At 36.6% G+C, this 26,462-nt stretch overlaps 1 protein-coding gene across 1 annotated transcript in view; it reads left to right on the top strand.

The window, feature by feature from the left end:
- Positions 1-26,462, top strand: part of CFAP47 (cilia and flagella associated protein 47) — a 500,885-nt gene that overhangs the window by 29,897 nt on the left and 444,526 nt on the right. Inside the window, exons 9-15 of the mRNA XM_039256279.1 lie at positions 7,088-7,277; positions 8,726-8,939; positions 13,219-13,371; positions 13,980-14,169; positions 14,261-14,357; positions 19,306-19,522; positions 19,816-20,057. Coding sequence (XP_039112210.1) covers positions 7,088-7,277; positions 8,726-8,939; positions 13,219-13,371; positions 13,980-14,169; positions 14,261-14,357; positions 19,306-19,522; positions 19,816-20,057 — 1,303 coding nt within the window. The remainder of the gene's footprint in view (positions 1-7,087; positions 7,278-8,725; positions 8,940-13,218; positions 13,372-13,979; positions 14,170-14,260; positions 14,358-19,305; positions 19,523-19,815; positions 20,058-26,462) is intronic.

The following is a 26,462-nucleotide window of genomic DNA, read 5'->3' as shown; positions in this document are numbered from 1 at the left end:
TTTTCTAGGTCTATAAATTTCCCTGTTCTTGACATTGCATATAAATATAACCATAAAATATAAGGACTTTGTGTTTGGTTTCTTTGATTTAGCATTATATTTTCAAGTTGTATCACTGTTGAAGTATCAATACCTTATTCCTTTCAATGGTCAAATTATATTCCGTTGTATGGGTATACTACTTTTTGTTTACCTACTCATCAGTTGACGGGCATTTGAGTTGTTTCCACCTTATGGCTGTTAGAAATAATGCTGCCATAAACATTCATGTCATTCATACACAAGATTTTTTTTTCATGTACAAGTTTTTGTATGGACAGATTTTCCTGTGTATGTGTGTATTTTTTTTTTTTTTACTATAGAAACAAAGTATGTAATTAAACAAAAGGAAACACTTAAAATTTTTAGTACAGATTGAAGTGTTCTGAAGGGATATGACAGTAAATACGCATTTTATATTTGCTCTACACTTCCTCAATTTTATCCTCACCATCTTTGTCACTTCATATTGTTATGAATTCTTTTTTATGGTGAGGACACTTAAGATCTACCATCTCATGAATTTCATGTATACAATATAGTATTGTTAACTGTAGTCACCATCTCCAGAACTTATTTTGCAGAACTAAACTTTGTACCCCTTGGCCTACATCTTCCTCTTCCCCTTCCCTCCCACCCCTGGTAACCACCTTGTACTATGCTTCTATCAGTTTAACTTCTTTAGATTCCGCATATAAGTGAGATTATGCACTATTTATCTTTCTGTGTCTGGGTTATTTCATTTAATATAGTGTTCTCTAAGTTCATCCTTGTTGTCACAAATGTCAGGATTTCCTTCTGTTTATGTATGTATTTATTTAAAAAATTTTAATGGGTATTTAGAGAGACAGAGCATGAGTGAGCACAAGCAGGGGAAGGGCAGAGAGAGAGGGAGACAGAATCTGAAGCAGGTTCTGAGCTGTCAGCACGGAGCCTGATGAGGGGCTTGAACCCACTAAGCATGAGATCATGCCCTGAGCTGAAGTTGGATGCTTAACCGACTGAGCCACCCAGGTGCCCCAGTATTTCCTTCTTTTTAAAGGCTGAATAATATTCCATTCTTCTTTTTCATGTGGATATCGAATTTTTCCAGCACCATTTATTAAGGAGACTGTCTTTCTTCTCCTGTGTGTTCTTGACATTTTTGTTGTAGTCTAGTTGACTATAAATGCATGGATTTATTTGTGGGCTCTCTGTTCTGTTCATATGTTTATATGTCTTTTTTATGCCAATACCATACTGTTTTCATAGCTATACCTTTGTAATATAGTTTGAAATCAGGAAGTGTGATGTGTCCAGCTTTGTTCTTTTTGTTAAAAATTGAATTAGCTATTCAGAACCTTTTACGTTTACATTAGAAGTGAAAAGAATAAAATACTATGTATAGACTTAACCAAAGAGCTGAATGCGTTACACACCGAAAATTAATAATGTTGATGAAGAGAATTAAAGAAGACACAGATAAAGAGAAGAACATCATGTGTTCATGGTTTAGGAGAATTAATATTTTTAAATGTCTATACTACCCAAAGTCATCTACAAGTTTATTATAATCCTTGTCAAAATCCCAATGGCATTCTTTACAGAAATAGAAAAAAAACATCTAGACATTCATGTGGACAGGTTTGCAGTAGTCTTCAGTATATACCAGTGAGTGAATTGTTGAATCGTGATAGCTCTGTTTAACTTTTTGAGAACTATCATACTGTTTTCCAAGAAATTGTACCATTTCACAACTCTTGCCAGTAATGAGTATGTGTTCTAATGTTCTAATACCTCCACACCTTTGCCCATACTTGTTAATATCCTTCTTTTTGATTATATCCAAAGGCCCAAAGTGGCTTATCATTTCAGTTTTCATTTACGTTTCCCCTGTGACTAATGATGATGAACGTTTTTTCATATGCTTACTGTGCATTTGTAGATCCTCTTTAGAGAAATGTTTATTCTTGTCTATGATAGTCAGAATAATAGCCAGTTACAAATGTCCATATCCTAATCTGTAGAATTTGCGACTGTGTGGTGTTCCAGGGCAAAAGGAGGATTTAGGTTTTAATTGGAAGGAATGTTGATAATCAGTTGACCCTAAAATGGGGAGGTTATCTTAGATTGTCTGTGTGGACCCAATATTGGAAATAGGAGGCATTAAAAGTGTTAGTAACAGAGTGATGTGTTGTAAAAAATATTTGCATGTTCATTACTGGCTTTGACAATGGAAGGGAAGGATGATGAGCCAGGGAATGCGATGGCGTCTAGAAGGTAGGAAAAGATAAGGAAATAGATGTTCCCCTGGAACCTCCAGAAATGAACATTGTCCTGCTGAAATCTTGGTTTTGGTCCACTGAGATTTGAGTCAGACTTATGACCTACAGAAGTAGAAGAAAAGGAACTGAGCTGTTTTAGCCCCCAGAGTTGTTTGTAATTTGTTATTGTAACAATAGGAAACTAATACAATATTATTTACCCATTTTTAATTGGAATATCTATCCTTTGGTTGTTGAATTGCAAACGTTCTTTATGTATTCTGGATACAAGTCCTTTATCAGATATGTAAATTGCAAACATTTTCTCTCATTCTGTGGGCTGTTTTCTTTCTTTTTTGTCTTTTGAGGTACAAAAGTTTTGAAGCTTAATTAAGGTCCAGTTTATCCTTGTTTTTCTTTTTGTCACTTGTGCTTTTAGTATCATATCTTAGTAGTTTTACAGTATCCAAGATCATTAAGATTTGTACCTGTGTTTTCCTCTAAGAAATTTAGCTTATGCATTTAAATGTATTATCCATTTTGAGTTGTATATAGTGTTATTTAGAGGTCCAGATTTGTTCTTACATACAAATGTCCAGGTATCTCAGAATCAAGATATTCTCTAATTTCCCCGAGATTTCTTCAACCCATTGGTTACTTAGGGGTATATTGTTTAATTTCTGCATATTTGTGAGTTTTCCATATTTCCTTCTCTATATTGGTTCTTTTAAACAATTTCTGTACTTTATTGATAGTCTCTGTTTTGTGAGATGTTTTCATACCTTTTCTAATTTTTTTATTGAGATATAATTGTTATATAATCTTAGTTTCAGGTGTACTACGTAATGACATTTGTATGTATTGTAAAATGATCACCATAATAAGTCTTTTTATCATCCATCACCGTACATAGTAACATGATTTTTTTTCTTGTGATAAGAACTCTTGAGATTTACTCTTGTAGCAGCTTTCAAATATGTGATGCAGTATTAACTATACTCACCATGCTGTACATTATATCTTCATGATTTATTTACTTTATAACTGGAAATTTGTACCCTTTAACCCCCTTCATCCATTTTGCCAATCCCCCCTCCCCTTGCCCTGGTAATCACCAATCTGTACTGTGTGTGTATGAGCTTGCTTTTTTGGTTTGTTTTTGTTTTTAGATTCCACATATAAGTGAGTTCGTATGGTATCTGTTTTTTGTTTGTTTGTTTGTTTCTGACTTATTTCACTTAGCATAATGCCCTCAAAGTACATTCATGTTGTTGAAAATGGCAAGGTTTTGTTCTTATTTTATTGGTAAATAATATTTTATTGTATACGTATGCCATATTTTATTTATCTCTTCATCCTTCGGTGGACACTCAGGTTGTTTCAGTGTCTTGGCTGTTGTAATTAATGCTGCAGTGAATTAGTGTTTTGGATGTTTTGAATTAGTGTTTTCATTTTTTTTTGAACAAATACCCAGAAGTGGAAATGCTGGACTGTATGATAGTTCTAGTTTTGATTGATTGAAGAATCTCCATCCTGTTTTTCATAGTAGTTGCACCATTTCACATTCCTACCAACATTATATGAGGGTTCCCTTTTCTCTACATCCTTGCCAACAACTGTTCTTTCTTTTTTTTATTTTTTTTTTATTTTTATTTATTTCTAGGAGAGAGAGAGAGAGAGAGAGAGACAGCGAGAGACAGCGTGAGCAGGGGAGGTCAGAGAGAGAGGGAGACACAGACTCTGAAATAGTCTCCAGGCTCTGAGCTGGCAGTTAGCACAGAGCCCGACTTGGGGCTCGAACCCACGAACTGCGAGATCATGACCTAAGCGAAAGTCGGATGCTTAACCGACTAAGCCACCCAGGCGCCCCTTTCTTTTTTTTCTTAATAGTTTATTGTCAGGTTGGTTTCCATATAACACCCAGTGCTCATCCCCACAAGTGCCCTCCTCCATGCCCATCACCCCCCTTCCCCTCACCCCCATATCCACCAGTCCTCAGTTTGTTCTCAGCATTCAAGAGTCTCTCATGGTTTTCCTCCCTCCCTCTCCCCACCCTATTTCCCCCTTCCTCTCCCCCACGGTCCTCCGTTAAGTTCCTCCTATACGTGCCAACATATGGTAGCTGTCCTTCTCTGCCTGGCTTATTTTGCTCAGCATAACACCCTCGAGTTCCATCCATGTTGCTGCATATGGCCAGATTTCCTTCTTTCTCATTGCCATATAGTATTCCATCGTATAGATAAACCACATCTTCTTGATCCCTTCATCCGTTGATGGACACTTAGGCTCTTTCCATGTTTTGGCTATTGTTGAGAGTGCTAACACCTGTTCTTTCTTCTTGATAATACCCATTCTGATGGGTGTGACTGGATAGTTCATTGTGGTTTTGATTTGCAGTTCCCTGATGATTAGTGATGTTGAGTGATGGTGATTAATGAGTGATTTTTTTCTCCCATCCCATAGGTTGCTTTTTCATTTTGTGGATGGTTTCCTTTGCTGTGCTGAAGCCTTCATTTGATGTAGTCCCACTTGTTCCTTTAAGTCTTTAGACATACTTTCCATTAGTCCTTTGAGCATATTTATAATAGTCCACCTATACTCTTTGATAAGTAACATTTGGGTTTCTTCAAGGCAAAGTTTCTATATATTGCAGTTTTTCTGTGTTCTGGCTATATTTTCCTATTTCTTTTCATGTCCTGTAATTTTTTGTTGAAAACTGGGCATTTTAAATGATATTAATTGGCAACTTTGGAAATCAAATAGCCCCCAAGATTTCTTATCATTGCTATTTATTTCTGTTGTTCTTTGTCTTTAGTGGTTTCTTTTTATTTATTTATTTTTTTTTAGTCTGAGTCTGTAAAGGTGGTTTTCTTTGTTATGTGCAGCCAGTCAAGAATCGTAGTTAATTTCAGGATCAGTGAATGATTGGCAGAGCTTCTCTTAAATTCCTTGACTCACTAAGTCTCACAGCCTTTGACAAGAGCTTTTGTGTAAGTGTATTGGGTGGGGCAAATCTTCATTGTTCTGTCAGGTAGTTTACAACTTTTTGGCCTTGCATTCTTTCTTGTACAGCGTCTCAACGTGAGCCCAAAGTGAGAAATTGGAGCTTTCTCAAAATTTTCCTGGGCATGTAAACTGTCACCTAGATTCCCAAGAATATGTCAGAGCTTTTCAAATATCCTCTGAATGTTTTGTGTGTTTGTTATTTTTCTTTTCCGTGTTTTCTTTTTTGTTTTGCTTCGTTTTGCCTCTTATTAGCCTTAAATGGTAATGCTACCTCAATTTATTCTGTTTAACAATTTCTGCTGATTTTTAACAAAATTTTCAATGTTTATTTATTTTTGACAGAGAGAGGGAGAGAGAGAACGAGAGAGAGAGCGTGAGCTGGGGAAGGTCAGAGAGAGAGGGAGACACAGAATGTGAAGTAGGCTTCAGGCTCTGAGCTGTCAGCACAGAACCAGATGTGGGGCTCGAGCTCACAAACCGTGAGATCATGACCTGAACCCAAGTCAGATACTTAACCACTTAACCAAATGAGCCACCCAGGCGTCCTGCTGCTGATTTTTTAATGGGCTGGGAGGTGAAGGGGGTGGGAGTTGTTCACAAAGAATGAGCCCTAAATCAGGTCAATGAAAGTTATACCCTTATGATAGTTTTTTTGGCTAGTTTCTAGACCAAACATATAGGGATAGTCGTTTGGGGATGGGGCTTTGGAGAGCTCCAAACCCGTTCTTTTCCCTCCTGTCTGCTCGACTTATGGTTTTTACAGCTGCCGTAGTTGCAAGGCTCTTTTTTCAAAGTCAACACTAACCTGGGAATAGGATCATTGGATTATAGTGTCTAAAAATGCCACGAAGCCTGTTATTCTTTCACAGATTCAGATATTTTTTTCTTAAATAAATACTTCTCGGATTATTTTTATAAGCTTTTAGGTAATCTTAAAATTTGTGTGAAGTTGATTTTGACAATTACTCCAGTGGTCTCTTCCTGTTTGTGGAGGAGTTGGTATTTGAAGACCCTTAATTTGCTGTCCTTCAAGGGCTTCAGTACCATTGTTCTTAATTTTTTTCCTCAAATACTTTTACAATAATATGTATCTTAAATGTCTCTCAATGCCATGTATGTTATTTCTAAGCCACTTTTATATCATGATGATGAACTACTTCTCTGTAAAATTTTACGAACATTTTTTTTATTTGCTTTTTACTTTTTCCAGCAGTAGAATATTATTTTTTAGGATCCATTTGGGCTGCTATAACAAAATACCATAGATTGCATGGTTTATAAATAACAGAAATTTATTTCTCACAGTTCTGGAAGCTAGAGGTACTAGATCAGGGCACGAGTAGAGTTGGGCGAGGACCCTCTTCCTGGTGGTAGACTCCTTGTTGTATTCTTACGTGGTAGAAGGGTCTAGGGAGCTTTGTGGGGGGTCTCTTTTAAATTTTTTTTAATGTTTATTTATTTTTGAGAGAGAGACAGAGTGCAAGTGGGGAAGGAGCAGAGAGAGAGGGAGACATAGAATCCGTAACCGGCTCTAGACTCCGAGCTGTCAGCACAGAGCCTGACACAAGGCTCGAACTTAGGAACGGCAAGATCATGACCTCAGCGGAAGTCAGATGCTTAACCGACTGAGCTACCCAGGCGCCCCCACTGGGGCCTCTTTTATAAGAGCATTGTGACAATCTCATCCCAATGGCCCCAATCTCCTAATTCTGTCACACTGGACATTAGGCTTAAACATAAGAGTTTGGGGGGTTCACAGACATTCAGCCTATAGCATTTGGTTACTTTTTCTTTTATAGAATGTGATATGTTCATTCATTCCACATCAAGTAGGAGTCTTTAAAGTGAAGCAATTGATAGAGATTATTGGCTCAGTGGCTGATGAAAATTTGCAGTCTGCATCGCTGAAACCTTTTCATCAATTATATTTGTATTTCAAGAGTGTCTGCAAACCTTCCACTAAGAAAGTTGTGTTGAAAGTTAATCCTGGTAAGCTATTGTTGACCCTTTCCTTTTTTTTTTTAAATTTTCTAATGAAGGTTATATAGGATTATCTTAACACACTGATTGCTTAGCTATATATATATCACATGTAGTCTAACCTTGTGGTCTTACCTTTGAATGCATCAAAATCCTCTGGAAGACTGGTTAAAATAGGTACCACTGGCCTATATCCCAGAAGTGATTTTTTTTTTAGCATTTATTCATTTTTGAGAGACAGAGACTGAGCGTGAGTGGGGGAGGGGTAGTGAGAGAGAGAGAGAGAGAGAGACAGAGACAGAGAGAGAGAGACAGAGAGAGAGAGAGAATCTGAAGTAGGTTCCAGGCTCTGAGCTGTCAGCACAGAGCCTGACGTCGGGCTCGATCTCACGGTTGGTGAGATCATGACCTGAACCAAAGTTGGATGCTTAACAGACTGAGGCACCCAGGCGCCCCCCCAGAAATGATTAAGTAGGTCTTTGTTAGAACCCCAAAATTCTTATTTCTGACATGTCCCCAGCAGTTGCTGATGTTGCCATTTTGAGGATTAAAATTAGAATAGCACTGGTTTAGTGATCTATAAAATTTACATATTTTAATGGTTTTTATGTTTGAAGTTTTCTTTTTAGTCTATAATATGATATAAACTAATTTTGACCACTCCATGGATTTTCGTGTTGCTGCTGTTTCATATAATACTCAATTAACTTTTATACATTGAACCATATGAAACTGCTGATAGTCAGCTCTTTTTAATCTATGAAAACTTGTGTCATATGGGCTAACCCATTCCTTCAAGTTACTATGTTTTATATCTTATGCATGCATTATTTTGCAGAATTGTTTTGTGTAGGTCCATTTGCTAAATGATCATTTGTAGGGGTGCTTAGGTGACTCACTCAGTTAAGTCTGTGGCTTCAGCTCAGGTCATGATCTTGCAGTTCATAAGTTCAAAGCCTGTGCCGGGCTCTGTGCTGACGACTCAGAGCCTGGAGCCTGCTTTGGATTCTGTGTGTCCCTCTCTCTGCCCCTGCCCTACTCACATTCTCTCTCAAAAATAAATAAACATTAAACATTTAAAAAGATTATTTAACATTTATTTATTTTTGAGGAACAGAGAGACAGAACATGAGCAGGGGAGGGGCAGAGGGAGAGGGAGACACGGAATCTGAAGCAGGCTCCAGGCTCTGAGCTGTCAGCCCAGAGCCCAATGCGGGGCTCAAACTCAGAGTGTGATATCATGACCTGAGCTGAAGTCAGATGCTCAACTGACCGAGCCACTCTGGTGCCCCAAATAAAAATGTTTTTAATGAATTATTTGTATTTTTTTGAACGTGTTTGTTTAGAGACTTAATTTTAAGTTAGAACCACTGGTGTAGTGTATTAATACATTGAAATTATTTGGACAGCTGAAATTCAAAGAACCATATTTAACTTAATATCCAATTCTATAAAAGGTATATCTGCTTTGGTCAGTAATCCTATGGGACAGTTTGTGGTCAGAGACTTGCCAAAATTGAAGGACCATGTACCTGTTGCAATGCTTCAATCACCGATGACACACCTTCACAGTCATCACCTAAATAAAGAGTCAATGAAGAATGCACTGATAGCCTTTCCCAATGATCGAGCTGCAAGTATCAGGTCTGGAGACCAGCGTAAACATTTCAGGTAACGTGCTGTATTAAAAAGTTGAAATTTTGAAAGGCACAATTACCAACAATGCAGTTCTTGCTGTAACAAAGTAATGATGACAGTAATAATGGTAATAATTTCTTTCTCTCTCTCTTTTTTTTTTTTTGTTTTACATTGGAGGAGATGGTTCTTGAATGCTACTGTATTTGCTTTGTCTAACCTCTTATCACCTCTCTGTGTGCTTGACAGGGAGTGAATGGTTTGCCAGATGCTTATTTAAATATGCTGTTGACAAGTATAGAATAATGGAAATAATCACTTTTAGAAATAGATCAAGTTCTCAGAGTAGTCCTATTCATGAAGTATGGCCAACAGCTTCAGTTTCTCTAAGATAAAAATAAGCATCATAATTGTCATCATCAACCTTCCCCAAATTGAACTAAAACCTTCAACAGTGAGGATCAAAAGTGATGTTAGACCTCAGTTAAAATCCATCCAAACCCCAAAGAAATTACTGCCTTCCAAGTGCTTAGAAGAAACCCATGCATCCTGGTTTTTATACTTTGAAGATAGAAATGAGTTTCTTTTCTGCCTGCTTGTGTGCTACTATCAACTGTCTAAACTAAGTGATATCCCTGGGGTTTCTCTGCTTGTCTCTTTACCTTTGGTGTGTCATTAAGCTCACTTAATTGTATAACCATTTTCTTGCAATATCATTTGATTTTAGGTCATAATTGTTTTATTTTCCACAATTGGAAAATTTTGGGTTTTTATATAGTCTGTCTTATTATTTCATTTTACAGATTTTGTGCATACCAGCCTTTCTCCCTCTCTTTTTTGTTTGACAAGTACCATGAAACATAGGAGTGAAAAAATCACTTAGACTTGATTTTAAATAATAATGTAGTATAATGAAGGAAAACTCCTTCCTCTCTCTGACTAATTGTATTCCAACCCATACAGAAGTAGTTTTTGGAAACACTGTTTTATGTATTATTTTCAGTTCTTTCCCATGCTTACACAAATATATTTGTATAGACATATGTTAATGTAATATTAATATTTTTTTTCTGTCTAAATCAGTCTTAATCATATGTACTAAAAAATGCCAGATACTTTTTTGAAGGCTGAGCGTTTCCTATTGATCTCATGACCAAAATTATTTTTCTCATATTATTCTTTTCCATACTAATAGAAATACAAAATTTAGTTATTTTCTGGTTAGCAGTTAGTAATTTTAAGTAATGAAATTTCATGATGTGTTAAATTATTGGTAACAGGGCACTTGATGGCTCAGTTGGTTAAGTGCCAGACTTGATTTTGGCTCCGGTTCTCACGGTCCATGGGATCAAGCTCCTCCTTGGGGTCTCCTCTTACAGCATGGAACCTGCATGGGATTCTGTCCTTCTCTCTCTGCTCCTCCCCTGCTTGCACTCATGCTCTCTCTCTCAAAATACATAAGCATTAAAAAGAAATAAATTATTGGTAACTGTAATTGCTATTTTATTTATTAATGCATTTCTTTAATGATTTTTGACAATATAATAAATTAGGAGCTTTTGTCTAACTTTTGTTTACTGCAGTATGTCCTATGCTTAGAGGAGTGCCAGGCATTATAGTAGGCACTGGGTAAATATTTTTTTAATAAATAAATGAGGAACAATGTTTTATTTGCATAATAATTTTGTCCCTTCTATTTTGCACATTAAAAACATCACCTACTGAAAGCTAAAGAGGTATTTTATGAAGTTTATTCCTTTTTTAAAGTTTTTATTTTAATTTCAGCTAGTTAACATATAATGTTATGTTAGCTTTAGGTGTACAGGATAGTGATTCAGCTATTCCACATATCACCAGGTGCTCATCACAACCTGTGTACTCCTTAAACCCCATGACATATTTAACTCCTCCCTCCACCCATCTCCCCTCTGGTAATCATCAGATTGGTTTCTAAGCGTCTGTTTGTTTGTTTTTGAGAGAGAGAGTGTGTGTGAGGGTGAGTGGCAGGTGGAGGCAGTGGGAGAGGGAGAGAGAATCTTAAGCACCCAACATGGAAGTTCACAGGAGGCTCAGTTTCATGACCATAAGATGATGACCTGAGGTGAAATCAGGAGTCAGATGCTTAACCAACTGAGCCATCAGGGGTGCCCCAAGAGTCTCTTTCTTGATTTGTCTCACTCTGTTTTTTCCCCTTTGCTCGTTTGTTTTTTTTCTTAAATTCTATATTTGAATGAAATCATACTGTACAATATTTGTCTTTCCCTGATTAATGTTGCTTAGCATTATACTCTGTAGCTCCATCCATATTGTTGCAAATGGTAAGATTTCATTCTTTTTTTTTTTATCACTGAATAAGATTCCATAGTGTGTATACACACACACACACACACACACACACACACACACACACACCCCATATCTACTTTATCCATTCATCAGTCGATGGACTCTTGGGCTGCTTCCATATCTTGACTGTAGTAAATAATGCTGCAATAAACATAGGAGTGCATGTACCCTTCTGAGTTAGTGCTTTTGTTTTCTTTGGGTAAATACCCAGAAGTGGAATTACTGGGTTGTATGGTATTTCTATTTTTAATTTTTTGAGGAACTTCCATGCTGTCTTCCACAGTGGCTGTACTAATTTACATTCACACCAACAATGTAGGAGGGTTCCCTTTTTTCCACATCCTCATCAACACTTGTTATCCCTTGTCTTTTTAATACTAGCCATCCTGACATGTGTAAGGTGATATCTCATTGTGGGTTTATTTCCCTTGTGATTAGTGATGTTGAGCACATTTTCTTGAGTCTGTTGTCTATCTGTATGTCTTCTTAGGAAAAATAAGTATTCCATTCCTCTGTCTATTTTTTAAATTGTATTAAAAGTTTTTTTTTGTGTTGTCTTATATGAGTTCTTTATATATTTTGGATACTAACCTCTCATTGGATACATTGTTTGCAAATATCTTCTCCCATCAGTAGGTTGCCTATACTATTCAGATGGTTTCCTTCATTGTGCAAAAGCTTTTTAGTTTGATATAGTCAGATAGGTTATTTTTGCTTTTGTTTCCCTTGCTTGAGGAGACATATCCTGAAAAATATTGCTAAGACTGCTGTCAAAGCGATTACTGCCTGTGTTTTCTTTTAGGAGTATTAGGCTTCAAGTCTCACATTTAGGTCTTTAATCTATTTGGAGTTTATTTTTGTGTATGGTGTAATAAAGTGGTCCATTTTCATTCTTTTGCTTGTAGCTGTCCAGTTTTCCCAGCACCATTTATTGAAGAGGCTGTCTTTTCCTAATTGTATATTCTTGCCTTCTTTGTGGAAGATTAATTGACTATATTAAGTTGGGTTTATCTTTGGCCTCTCTGTTTTTTCCATTGATCTATGTGTCTGGTTTTGTGCCAGGACCATACTGTCTTGGTGAGTATAGTTTTGTAGTGTATCTTGAAATCTGGAATTGTGATGCCTCCAGCTTTTTTCTTCTCAAGATTGCTTTGGTTCTCGAGAGTCTTTTCAACAACTGTCTTTGAATAGAAAAGCATTTATTTCACTCTCATTGTCTCTCATTCAATTAAAGTTATCTTACTGTGTAACCATAGAGGACTTGTTGAAAACAGAGGGAAATGTTAAATTTTATTTGACTGTATGACTAATAAGTGCATACTTGAGTCAATTTTTGAGGGCGAGAATCTTAATGACTAATACAATTTGATGAGAATTGAGGCAGCCCAAGGCCAGAAGATGTGAATAATTGTACTTTATGTATTTATGGAAAATATATGGTGGGCAAAAGGAACAACATGAATTCAGATGAGTGAACATGAGATATAAAGTAGTTGTGATTAATTTGTGAATTGGTTTCTGTGTATGGTTCATTGATGGTTATTATATGAACTCTGAGATTATAAAAAAGTAAGGTGTTTAACAAAAGGATTTATTATTATGCATTTTTTTTTCTAATTTTGATCACAGTCATCTAAATATAGTCAACTCTTAGGAAACACTAGTCAAATTCAGATCTAGTCCCATGTGTAAACCTAAAACTCTTGAAATTGCCTACTTTATGAATTCCTCAAGAGTGGTTTTAGGGTAGTCACCATTGTATTCTAGTGACCTTAGGAGTTTTTTTTCTAATTTGGTTAGGAAGAATATTAGATATTATTCTAGTTCTGTGTGTAATAATATCTTGCTATATAAGGGAAAGGACTAGAATCTGCCCAATTCACCATTCTGTGGTTAGCCCCTGAGATAATAAATACTGATAGAATAAATGCAGATATAAAAACATTAACATAACTTTGTCATCTTGTAGGACAATTTTCACAAAGATTCCAAGATATAACTATGTGGATCCTGATTTTGCATATACTGAACTTGAAAGAATTGAAAAGCAAGAACATGAAAACTATTATGACAGATACATTAAACATTTAAGAAATGTGCGTATGCAGAAACAAGCAGAGAGGTAAGGTTCACTTCAAACAGTATGAAAGAGATTGGGGTGCCTATAGAGCCAGAATTTTTTCTTTACTCCTTAGTTTCTTTTTAGTGATTTAAGTGACCTTTTCATTTATAGGAATAGCAAAACATTGAACAACTTTTTCTGCAGTTGTTTCCTTCTTTACTTTTGGTTTGGGAATGTCTCAGGTTGGGGTTTCCCCAGAAACAAGGAGAAACAAGATAAGGAAAGCAGAATAGGACAGGGTGGGGAACTGAGAGATGATGTGTTTCAAATAAGGCTTACTCAGCCTGATGCCTAGGGTCTCTTGAAGCAGAAATTATACCGCGTAGTTGTTCCTACATTGAGCCAAAGGACCTTGTGTTTTGTGCTCAGTACCAGCCATTTCTTGTGAGCTGTCCTAGGGTGTGGTGGAGTGAGTGTGACTTCCTTGGTGAAGTGTTTGAGAATGGGGTCTAGTCCCTGGAGGGAGATTTTATGCAGATTAGTGCATTGTTCTGTTTAAGTGGTTCTGAGTGGGGCAGCAGAAGCCTGCCCTACAGGGAATGTTTGGATTTGCCATTGTATTTTCTAAAACACTTGCCCTCAGTTAGTTTTTATTATGATTTCAATAGGCAGTGCATGGATTCATATAACAATACAGACATAGGATTACAGCCAGCGTCGGGTCTAAAGTCACCTTCACTCTCAGTAACGGAAATAGAAGAGGAATTATCTGCAGCCCGGCGTCAGATCAAATGTAACCAATTGCTGAATACTAGAAATATAGCATCCAAGGAGACAAAGGCTCTGAAAAAGGCATGTGTGATATTTTACATTTCATGAAACCATGAGAATTCCTAAAATATCTTTTGCTAATATTGAAAATTAATTTTGGGGTAATGGTTTTCCACAGGTTCTCAAAGGACTTAAATCAGACCCATCCACACCCCATGAAAAGCATGACTGCAGCTTAATTTTGACACCAAAGCAAATTCATCAAGTAATTGTTGGTAAGAATCTATAAAAACCTACTAATCCTTTGTTTTTTAACAGGCTTATTGAAGTATAATTTATATTCCATAAAACTGACCTATTTTAAGTGTGCAAGTCCATGAATCTTAGTAAATTTATGGAATTATGCAACCGTCACCATAATTCAATTTTAGAATGCTGCCATCATTCTCAGGACCTTGTGTACTTACTCGCAATTTGCACCCCTACCTCCAGGCAACCATTAATCAATTTTCTCTCACTACAGATTTGCCTCTTCTGAACATTTCATGTGAAAGGAATCATAACAATATGTATTCTCTCTTATATTGCTGCTTTTACTTAGCATACTGTTTTGTGAGGTTCATCCGAAAGGTTTAAATAGGTATAAATATTTTGTTCCTTTTTCTGTCTAAATAGCATTTCATTTTACGGGAATACCACATTTTGTTTATCCATTTACTAGTTGATGGACATGCGCCATTTCTGGTCTGAGGCTGTTGTGAATCATGTTGCTATAAGCGTTCACATATAATTCTTGGAGTGAACATATGTTTTCATTTCTTTTGGTTAGATTCCTAGGAATGGAATTGCTGAGTTGTGTGGTAAATTTATGTCTAACATTTCAAGAAACTACCAAAAACTTTCCAAAGTGCACCAAGTTACAGTCCCACCAACAATGTATGAGGATTATAGTTCCTCCACATTCTCACAAGCAGCTGTTATTTTCTTTTTGATTATAGCCATCCTTGTGATGGGAAATGTTCTCACTGTGGTTTTGATTTGCATTTTCCTCGTGACTAAGATGATGAATAGATTTTCATGCATTTAAATAGACATAAATATATATACCCCTTGGAGTAGTGTCTTTCAAATTCTTAGCCCACTTTTTAATTTGAATATTTGCTGCCTTCTTATAGATTTGTACCAATTGTTTATATGTTCTGGATACAAGTCCTTTATCAAATACATGATTTCCAAAGTGTGTGGCTTGGTTTTGTTTTTTGTTTTTTTAAATAATGTTCCTTAACACAGAAGTTTTTACATTAAATGAAATTGAATTTATCAATTTAAGTTTTTTCTTTTCTAGATCTTGCTTCTGATTTCTTGCCCAAGAAATCTGTACCTAACTCAATGTCACAAGTATTTTTTCTTGTTTTCTTCTAAACTGTTTATACTTTTAGATCTTAGATTTAAGATCCACAGTTCCTTTTGAGTTAATTTTTAGGTAGTAAGTTAAGAGTCTAAATTCATATTGTTGTATGTGGATATGCAATTGTCCCAGCACCATTTGTTGAAAATGTTATCATTCCTCATTGAATTACCTTGGCACCTTTGTCTAAAATCAATTAACCATATATGTTAGGGTTTATTTCCAGAGTCTCACTTCTGTTCCATTGATCTGTATGTCTATCCTCATGACAGTTCTACACTTTGATACTGTACCTTTAGAGTAAGTTTTGAAATTGATAAGTGTAAATCCTCCAAATTTGCTTTAAAAAATTTTTTTTAAATGTTTATTATATTTGAGAGAGAGAGGGAGAGGGAGAGGGAGGGAGAGAGGAAACGGGAGGGGGAGAGAGAGGGAGACACAGAATGTGAAGCAGGCTCCAGGTTCTGAGCCGTCAGCACAGAGCCTGACATGGGGCTTGAGCTCACAAACCAGGAGATCATGACCTGAGCCAAAGTCAGACGCTTAACTAACTGAGACCCCAAATTTACTTTTTTAATTCAAGATTGCTTTGGCTATTATAGCTATAAATAGGATCTTATTAAGACCTACTTTGTCTTCCTTCTGGATCTTTTCCTTGCCCCAACCGGTATTCAAATCTCAGGTCATTCTCTGAATGTTTGCCATTGAGATAATTATTATTCTGAGAACATCCCTAAATTAAGAAACAAGTGACAACTCCTTTTTACCTTTGCAGAGACGCTGAACAATGTCCCTCCCTAGGTCATTTTCACGGAGCCTATTAAAGGATGATTATGGTTAAAGAAATAGTAGTCTGTGCTAGGCTGAAGAGGAAGTTGGCATTTCATTCTAGGCAGGATTAGGGTGGTCCTGAGGGAGATGTGGGCAGAGGATGATTTAATTGACATGGATTTGCTGATTCTCCCTTTAGGGAGAACCCAGCACACAAAACACCAAATACCAATTCTTAAATTATCCAGACTGCAGGTGATGTCCAAAGAGGTACAAGGCCAGAGGCAACACAATGGGAAGTGATTAAGTATCTGGGTGGTGATAGCTTATTATGTATTATGTATGGCTGCTCAGAGGCCAAGTCCTCAGATCAGTGAGGACTATGGGAAATGCCCAAAGCGGAATCTGGCTCTGGGGAAAGCAGGTGACATGGACTGGTAAAAAGAGTTGGAATCTGTCACCATTCACTGAGTTTCTGAATGGGAAATAGGACTCAGTGCTATAAGAGCACTGGAGCTAAAGCTCCCTGCCACACAGTGACAATGAGGCACTTCCGTGTGGCAGACTGGGACCTCGTTAGTTCATTGCCTGTCTAGGGTTTGCATATGGAGTTCATTTCAGGTCACACAACGTTCACTGGGCCTCTCTCTTGTGCCAGACATGTGATAGGTACTAGGCTTTATAGTCCCAGGGACTTGCCTTTCTTTATTGGATGGTAAGCTGTGTCTTCCAAATTAGTGACTGACTAATCAGACAAGCAAACCTATACAGATTCAAAGGGAGCAAAGTTAGAGGGCAGTGTTTAGTGTCCCCTCTACAACTCCTCCACCAGCTCTGTCTTCCTTACCTGGTATCCTAAGTATTTTATGTTATATTGTGTTACTTTAAAATTTATTGTCATTTGTTTTGAGAGAGATAGCAAGCAGAGGAGAGAGAGAGAGAGGGAAACAGAATCCCAAGCAGGCTCCACCCCATCAGTACAGAACCCGATGTGGGGATCGAACTCATGAACCTGTGAGATCATGACCTGAGCTAAAATCAAGAATCAGACGCTTAACCAACTGAGCCACCCAGGCACCCTTAAGTATTTAAATAATGACCCTCTCTCTGGGGACAGGGCCCCTGTGTGAGTTTACAAGGTCAGCAACTCTGAGGGTGAGAATTTTGTATCACTCTCATTTTTATACCTGAAAGGGTTTTTTTGAGCCTCTGCACAGAACAGGGACTGGCACTATCAAAGGAGATTACAGTTTCAGAAAATTTTGCTCAATATGTATATTTTTAAAAATTAAAGTGATTGTCCAGAGGCACAGTAGAGGATTTGGAGATTAATTGAGACAGTGAAAACTTGTAAAATTTGGGCAACATTGGATGTTATGCATAGTATTGTTTGCTTCATCAGCGAATGACCAGTCACTTTGGTTTTAAGTTACGATTTATTAATACATATTAAAGGCCAGGCATTATGTTGAACAGTGTACAAACATGATCTTATTTAATCCTTTAAATGATGTAAGCGACTTATAAGGTAATTGCTTTTATTTCCACTTTAGAGATGAATAAAGTGAGGCCCAGAGAGGTGGTAAACCTTGATCAGATTGCCCAGTATTTAGTGGAAAGGAGTGGATTTGAAATTCGGTTTCTGTAGCCATACTTTCTGTCTCATTTTCTCTCTCCATTCCTCTTTCACAACATGTATTTTTTTGTACAGTATTTCTGTCTCAGATTCTTCCCACTTTCTTTTATGTCTACTTGACAGTAGACATAATGTCTAGTAGAATCTAGAATTTTGTAGCTCTTTTCATAAAATGTATTATTGGTCTGCAGTTTTGCTTTTTTAAAGTTTATTTTTATTGTCTTTTTTTCCCACATTAACATTGTCCTCATAACCTGAGTTCAGAGAGTTAGAAAGTGTTCATTCTTCTTCTGTATTCTGAAAGAGAGTATGTAGAATTATATTGCTCTTTAAATGTTTGAGTTTTTCAGAGAAACCATCTGGGAAAGGAGAGTTCATTCCCAGAGGATGTTTAATTACAAATTCATTTTCATTAATAGTTGTAGGACTGTTCAGATAATCTGTACCATTTTAGGAGACTTTTGATAGTTTGTGATTTTCCAGGAATCTATCCCCTCTATCAAAGACATCCCCTTTATGTGCATAGAATTGTTTAAAGCATTCCCAAATTATCCTCTTAATGTCTGGGTCTGAAACATCTGTAATGATATAGCCTCTCTTCTTCTTAATATTGAAAATTTATGTTTTTCTTGTTATTCTTTTTAAGTCTCAGTAGGGGTTTATCAGTTTTATTGGTCATTTCAAAGAACCAGCATTTGGTTTCATTGATTTTCTCTATAGTTTTCTGGTTTTAATTTCAGTGATTTCTTGTATTTGTCATTTCCTTCTCTTTGCTCTGTATCTTTTATTTGGATTATTCATTTTTCCCCCTAGCTTCTTGAGGTAGAAGCGTAAGTTTATACTTTTTTTTTTTTAATATAATCAGTTAGTGCTATATACAGGTGTATACATATGTCAACACTTAGGAAATTCTACACTTTAAACACATACAGCTCATTCTATATCAGTTCTGATTAAATTGATTTGTTAAAAAAGTAGAATAAGACATAATTATTAAAATTGTAATGATATAAAAACTTTTGTCATTTAAAAGAGAAAACAAGTACTAATTAGTGGGAAAATTACCCATTTCTCTAAATTCTGGATAAATGAACATAAATGTATTGATGGATGTGGAGAAAGTGTTGTAGTGAAAATTCATGTACTGAGTTATAAAGAATGCCAATAATTTTTCTCTACAATTTGCCACATAATGAGGATATGTTTATATTTAATTTTAGCCAGCAATCTCCAAATACCAAATTACGGACATTTAGATAAAAATCTTGGTTAGTAACTTCTGATAATACAGTAAGTAGTTTTCTAAGTATCATTTTTATAAATTAATTGATGAAAATATAATATGAAGACTTAAAAAAATAACAGTACATTTGCCAACACTAAACCTAATAACTTTTCATTTTTTCAGGGCCCTCTGTCCTTAATTTTGGTGATATATGTGTGAACTCCACAAATACTCGTCTACTGCATGTTGTTAATATGCTCCCTATGCATATTTTGATCCAGCTAGATATTAATTTGAAAGAACTTCAGAAAACCAACCAATTTTCATATGTGATTCCACCGACAGCTAGTACTTACATTTCAATGGTATTTGAATCTCCCACCATTGGAAAATTTTGGAAGTAGGATTTATTTTTTAATTTCTATATGCGAGAATTTAAGTGTCCTTTTGTAGAATATGCATTTTTTGCTTCAGTAATTATAGCATATGTTATATTTGGTCCTCAAACATAGAAACAATACACGCATCGATTTGTAGATTGATAATTCAATGGTAGCCTACCATAAATATTTTGATGTATTGCTTACTAAGAATTGCAGATGTTAATAATATATGCATTTTTACATGTAACTGAATTCTGTAATTGCAAATAGCTATTATCAGTTAAGTTGGCATGCTTCTGCTGTGTTACAGGTCATTCACCTTTACAGTGAACAATATACCTGGTGGGCATATCCTGGTGATGGCCGTCGTCATGCCAGTAGAGCTGGAGCTATCTTCTAAAGAGCTAGTTTTGAGACCACAAGGCTTCTCAGTGAAAACATGTTTTATGGGGACAGTTGGTTTGTATAACCATCAGAATTATTTCGCCAAATTTGAATGGCAACCAGTAGACACAGAAAGAGGAATGGCATTTTCCATTCGTCCAGCTAAAGGTAATAGTTTATTCTATTTGTTTGATTTAGACACTTATTTATTCATGTTCTCAGGCAGTAATCATTTATCGAGTGGGGACTGTATAATGGTCCTAAAAAAGGAAACAAATCAGATAGGGTCACTGGGGCATATACTTTTGTTTTCCTTTTTTAGTTTATTTGTTTATTTTTTTAGTAATCTCCACACCCAACATGGGGCTTGAACTCATAGCCCTGAGATCAAGAGTCACATGCTCTTCCAACTGAGACAGCCAGTCCTGTTGTAACCATTTTTTAAAAAAGTTTATTTAAACTTACATCGAGGTTAGTTAGCATATAATGCAATGATGATTTCAGGAGTAGAATCCAGTCATTGATCCCTACATAAAACACCCAGTGCTCATCCCAAGTGTCCTCTTTAATGTCCCTTGCCCTTTTACCCCATTCTCCCACCCACAACCCCTTCAGTAACCCTTGGTTTGTTCTCTATATTTAAGAGTCTCTTAGGGGCACCTGGGTGGCTCAGTTGGTTAAGCAGCCACCTTTGGCTCAGGTCATGATCTTCCAGTCCACGGGTTCGAGCCCTGTGTTGTACTCTGTGCTAACAGCTCAGAGCCTGGAGCCTGCTTCTGATTCTGTGTTTCCCCCTCTCTGCACCTCCTCTGCTTATACTCTGTCTCTCTCTCAAAAAATAAATAAACATTAAAAAAATTTTAAAAATAGAGTCTCTTATGTTTTGTCCCTTCCCTGTTTTTATATTGTTTTTGCTTCCCTTCCCTTCCCTTATGTTCACCTGTTTTGTATCTTAAATTCCACATGAGTGAAGTCATGATATTTGTCTTTCTCTAATTTCAGTTAGTATAATATACTCTAATTCCATCCACGTTGTTGCAGATGGCAGGATTTCATTCTATTTGATTGCCGAGTAATACTCCATTTTGTGTATATATGTGTATATATAAATATATACCACTTCATTGTGTGTATGTGGGTGTATATATGTATTATATATATATAATACATACATACACCATGTCTTCTTTATCTGTTCATCTGGCGATGGACATTTGGCCTCTTTCCATACTTTGCTTTTGTCAGTAGAGCTGCTATCAACATTGGAGTGTATATGACCCTTTGAACCATCACACCTGTATCTTTGGATAAATACCCAGTAGTGCAATTGCTGGGTTGTAGGGTAGTTGTATTTTTAATTTTTTGAGGAACCTCCAGACTGTTTTCTAGAGGAGCTGCACCAGTTTATGTTCCCACCAGCAGTGCAGAAGGGTTCCTCTTCTGGTCCTTGCTAACTTCTGTTGTTGCCTGAGTTGATTTTACCATTCTGACAGGTGTGAGTTGGTATTTCATTGTGGTTTTGATTTGTATTTCCCTGATGGTGAGTGATGAGCATTTTTTCATGTGTCTGTTAGCCATCTGGATGTCTTCTGTGGAAAAGTGTCTATTCATGTCTTTTGCATGTAATTTCTTCACTGGATTATGTGTTTCTTGGGTTGAGTTTGATAACTTCCTTACAGATTTTGGATACTAACCCTTTATCTGATATGTCAGTGGCAAGTATCTTCTCCCATTTTCTCATTTGCCTTCTAGTTTTGCTGATTGTTTCCTTCACCGTGCAGGAGGTTTTTATCTTGATGAGGGCCCACTAGTTCATTTTTGCTTTTTGTTTCCCTTGCCTCTGGAGACACGTTGAGTAAGAGGTTACTGCGGCCAAGGTCAGAGAGGTTGTTGCCTGCTTTCTCCTCTAGGATTTTGATGGCTTCCTGTTTTATGTTTAGGTCTTTCATCCATTTGAGTTTATATTTGTGTATGGTGTAAGAAAGTGGTTCAGGTTCATTTTTTTGCATGTCGCTGTCCAGTTTTCCCAACACCATTTGCTGAAAAGACTGTCCATTGGAAATTCTTCCCTGCTTTGTCAAAGATTAGTTGGCCATACATTTGTGGGTCCATTTCTGGGTTCTCTTTTCTGTTCCATTGATCTTGGTGTCTCCTTTTGTGCCAGTACTATACTGTCTTGATGATTACAGCTTTGTAATACATCTTGAATTCTGGAATTCTGGTGCCTCCAGTTTTGGTTTTCTTTTTCAAGATTGCTTTGGCTTTCAGGGTCTTTTTTGGTTTTGCACAAATTTTAGGATTGTTTGTTCTAGCTCTGTGAAGAATGCTACTGTTATTTTGATAGGAATTGCATTGAATATGTAGATTGCTTTGGGTACTACCAACGTTTTAACAATATTTGTTCTTTCGGGGCGCCTGGGTTGCTTAGTCGGTTAAGCGTCTGACTTTTGCTTGGGTCATGATCTCGCGGTTCGTGGGTTCGAGCCCCGCGTCGGGCTCTGTGCTGACTGCCAGCTCGGAGCCTGGAGCCTGTTTCAGGGTCTGTCACTCCCTCTCTCTCTGACCCTCCCCTGCTCACGTGGTCTCTCTCTCTCCTAGAAATAAATAAAACATTAAAAAAAAATTATTAAAAAAAAAAAACCACAATATTTGTTCTTTCAATCCATGAGCACAAAATATTTTTCCATTTTCTTGTGTCTTCGTCAATTTCTTTCATAAGCTTTCTATAGTGTTCAGTGTATAGATTTTTCACCTCTTTGGTTAGGTTTATTCCTAGATATTTTGTGGTTCTTGGTACAATTGTAAATGTAATTGATTCTTTGATATCTTTGTCTGTTGCTTCATTATTGGTGTACAGACATGCAACCAATTTCTGCACATTGATTTTATATGCTGTGACTTCGCTGAACTCATGTATCACTTCTAGCAATTTCTGGGTGAAATCTTTTGGATTTTCCATGTAGAGTATCATATCTGCAAAAAGTGAACATTTGACTTCTTTTTTTGCCAATTTGGATGCTTTTATTTCATTCTGTTGTCTGATTGCTGAGACTAGGACTTCTAACACTGTGTTAAACAACAGTGGTGAAAGTGGACATCCCTGCTGTATTCCTGATCTCAGGGGGAAGGCTCTCACTTTTTCCCCGTCGAGGATGATATTAGCTGTGAGACTTCCATATATGGCTTTTATGATATTAAGGCATGTTCCTTCTATCCCTACTTTCTTGAGGGTTTTTATCAAGAAAGAATGCTGTATTTTGTCAAATGCTTTTTCTGCATCTATTGGCAGGATCATTTTATCCTTTCTTCCATTAATGTGATGTATCACATTCATTGATTTGCCCAGTTATGAATCCCACTTGATCATGGTGAATAATTCTTTTAATATACTGTTGAATTTGATTTGCTAGTATCTTGTTGAAAATTTTTGCATTCATGTTCATCAGGGATATTGTCCTGTAATTCTCGTTTTTAGTGGGTCTTTGTCTGGCTTTGGAATCAAGGTAATTCTGGCTTCATAGATGAGTCTGGAAGCTTTCCTTCCATTTCTATTTTTTGGAACAGCTTGAGAAGAACAGCTATTAACTCTGCTTAGAATGTCTGGTAAGATTCCCCTGTGAAGCCATGTGGCCCAGGACTCTGATTTGTTGGGAGATTTTGATAACCGATTCAGTTTCTTCACTACTTACGGGTCTGTTCATATTTTCTGTTTTTTCCCTTTTGAGTTTTGGTGTAGTGTATGGGTGTCTTAGAATTTATCCATTTCTTGCAGATTGTCCAGTTTGTTGGCATATAATTTTTCATAGTCTTCTCTAATAGTTTGTAATTCTGTGGTGTTGGTTGTGATGTCTCTTCTTTCATTTGTGATTTTATCTATTTGGGTCCTCTCTCTCTCTGTCTAGGGATTTATCAATTTTGTTTATTCTTTCTAGAAACTGACTCTTAGATTTATTGATCTGTTCTACTTCTTTGGATTCTGTATTGTTTATTTCTGCTCTAATCCTTATTATTTCTCTTTATTAGCTGGCTTTGGGCTTTCTTTGTTGCATTGTTTCTAGTTCCTTTAGATGTAAGGTTAGGTTCTGTATTTGGGACCTTTCTTGCTTCTTGAGATAGGCTTGGATTGCAGTGTATTTTCCTCTTACGACTGCCTTTGCTGCATCCTACAGGGTTTGGACTGTCGTGTTTTCATTTTCATTTGTTTCCATGTATTTTTAAATTTCTTCTTCAATTTCCTGGTTGGCCCATTCATTCTTTAGTAAGATGTTCTTTAACTTCCATGTATTTGGAGGCTTTCTAAGTTTTTTCTTGTGGTTGATTTCAAGTTTCATAGCGTTGTGATCTGAAAATACGCATGGTATGATCTCAGTGCTTTTATATTTGTTGAGGGCTGTTTTGTGACCCTGTATGTGATCTGTTTTGGAGAATGTTCTGTGTGCACTCGAGAAGAATGTTTATTGTGCTGCTTTTGTATGAAAAGTTCTGAATATATCTGTTAAACCCATCTGGTCTAATATGTCATTCAGAGCCATTGTTTCCTTATTGATTTCTGTCTCAATGATCTGTCCATTGCTGTAAGTGGTGTATTAAAGCCCCCTACAATCACAGTATTGTTATCTGTACATTCATTTTTGTTTGTGACTGATTTATATATTTGGGTGTTTTCATGTTGGGGGCATAACGTTTTATAATTGTTAGCTCTTGATTGATCCATTAATTATGATATAATGCCCTTCTTCATTTTTTGTTACTGTCTTTGTTTTAAAAATCTAGTTTGTCTGATATCAGTATGGCTACTCTGGCTTTCTTTTGACATCCAGTAGCATGATAGATGGCTCTCCATCCCCTCACTTCAATCTGCAGGTGTCCTCGCAGGGCGAACAGATGGATCTTGGTTTTTTTTTTTTTTGTTTTTTTTTTAATTAAAAAAATTTTTTAAACAATTCTGATACCCTATGTCTTTTGCTGTGGGCATTTAGTCCCTTTACTTTCAGAGTGATTATTGTAAGTTATGGATTTAGTGTCATTGTGTTATGTGTAGATTTCGTGCTTATGGTGATGTGTATGGTCTTTTGTAGTCTTTGCTGTTTTCCATTCACACAGTCACCCTTAGGATCCCCTCCAGGGCTAGTTTAGTGGTCATGAACTCCTTTAGTTTTTGTTTGTCTGGGAAAGCCTTTATCTCTCTTTTTATTCCACATGACAGCCTTGCTGGGTAGATTCTTGGCTGCATATTTGTCCTATTCAGCACCTTGAATATTTTCTGCCACTCCCTTCTGGCCTGCCAAGTTACAGTGGACAGGTCTGCTACTACTGTTATGTGTCTGTAGTTGTTTGTTAAGGTCCTATTGTCCCTAGCTGCTTTCAGAATTCTCTCTTTATCTTTGTATTTTGCCAGTTTCACTATGATATGTTGTAGTGTTGACTTGTTTTTGTCGACTTTGAAGGGAGTTCTCTGCCTCCTAGCCTTGGATGTCTGTGTCCTTCCCAAGATTAGGGAATTTCTCTTCTATTCGTTCAAATAAATCCTCTGCCCCTTTCTCTCTCCTTTTGGAACTCCTATGATATGGATATTATTTCATTTCATTGAATCATTTAGGTCTCTAATTCTCCCCTCATTATCTAGTAATTTCCTTTCTCTCCTTTTCTCAGCTTCATCGTTTTCCATAATTTTATCTTCTGTTTTCCCTATTCTCTCCTCAGCTTCTCCCATCCTTGCTGTCACTGCATCAGTTCATTTTGTATCTAATTTACAGCGTTTTCTTAATTCATCCTGTTTCTTAGGTCCTTGATCTCTGTAGCAATAGATTCTCTGCTGTCTTCTATGCTTTTTAAAAGCCTAGCTATTAGTCTTATGACTGCTGTACTATATGAATGTTCAGATATATTGTTTATATCTCTTTTCAGCACTTTTCTGGCTGTCATTTCTTCCTTGAATTTCTCTTGAGGATAATCATTCCGTTTTGTCATTTTGGCTAGGTTTATGTTTTCTCTATGTTTTAAATGCTTGTTATGAATCCTGTACCTGCAAGTACTACTATGTTAAAAAGGGGTTATACACTGTCCAGGGCCTGGTACTTCCGGAAGTGTTTTTGACGTGTGTTGCGTGGACTCCATTATTGCATCCTTGGTTGCTTTATCCCACTGCTCGGAGTGGTGGATTTGACCTTCCACCAGGTGTGCTTTGATTTCTTTTCATTGAAGGAAGCCTGAAAAAAAGGAAAAAGTGGTCAGGGGAAGAAGACTCTTCCCATACAAAGAGAGAAATGACAGAGGTGGGAAAAAAAAAAACCCACCAGGCAGGGAATCAAAGAAAGTATCAGGCTTAATCCAGAGAGAGAGAGAGAGAGAGAGGAAAATAAAGAAGATACAGAAAAGATGTAAAAATATAGAGTTAAAATGCCTGATAAAGCAAATAAACAACCAGAACAGAGAATGAAAGAAAGGAAAAAAAATATAAATATGTACGCACACACACACACACAATAAGAATTGACTAAAAGTGAAATCAGGAATGATGAGCCTGATTACAAAGGAAAGAGGTTAAAAAAATGGACAATGGTAGAAGGGAAA

Source organism: Hyaena hyaena, unplaced genomic scaffold (genome assembly GCF_003009895.1).
Source record: "Hyaena hyaena isolate Hyena2069 unplaced genomic scaffold, ASM300989v1 scaffold_12, whole genome shotgun sequence".
In the NCBI taxonomy this organism is placed as follows: domain Eukaryota; kingdom Metazoa; phylum Chordata; class Mammalia; order Carnivora; family Hyaenidae; genus Hyaena; species Hyaena hyaena.
This window is presented reverse-complemented; position numbering and strand designations above follow the sequence as displayed.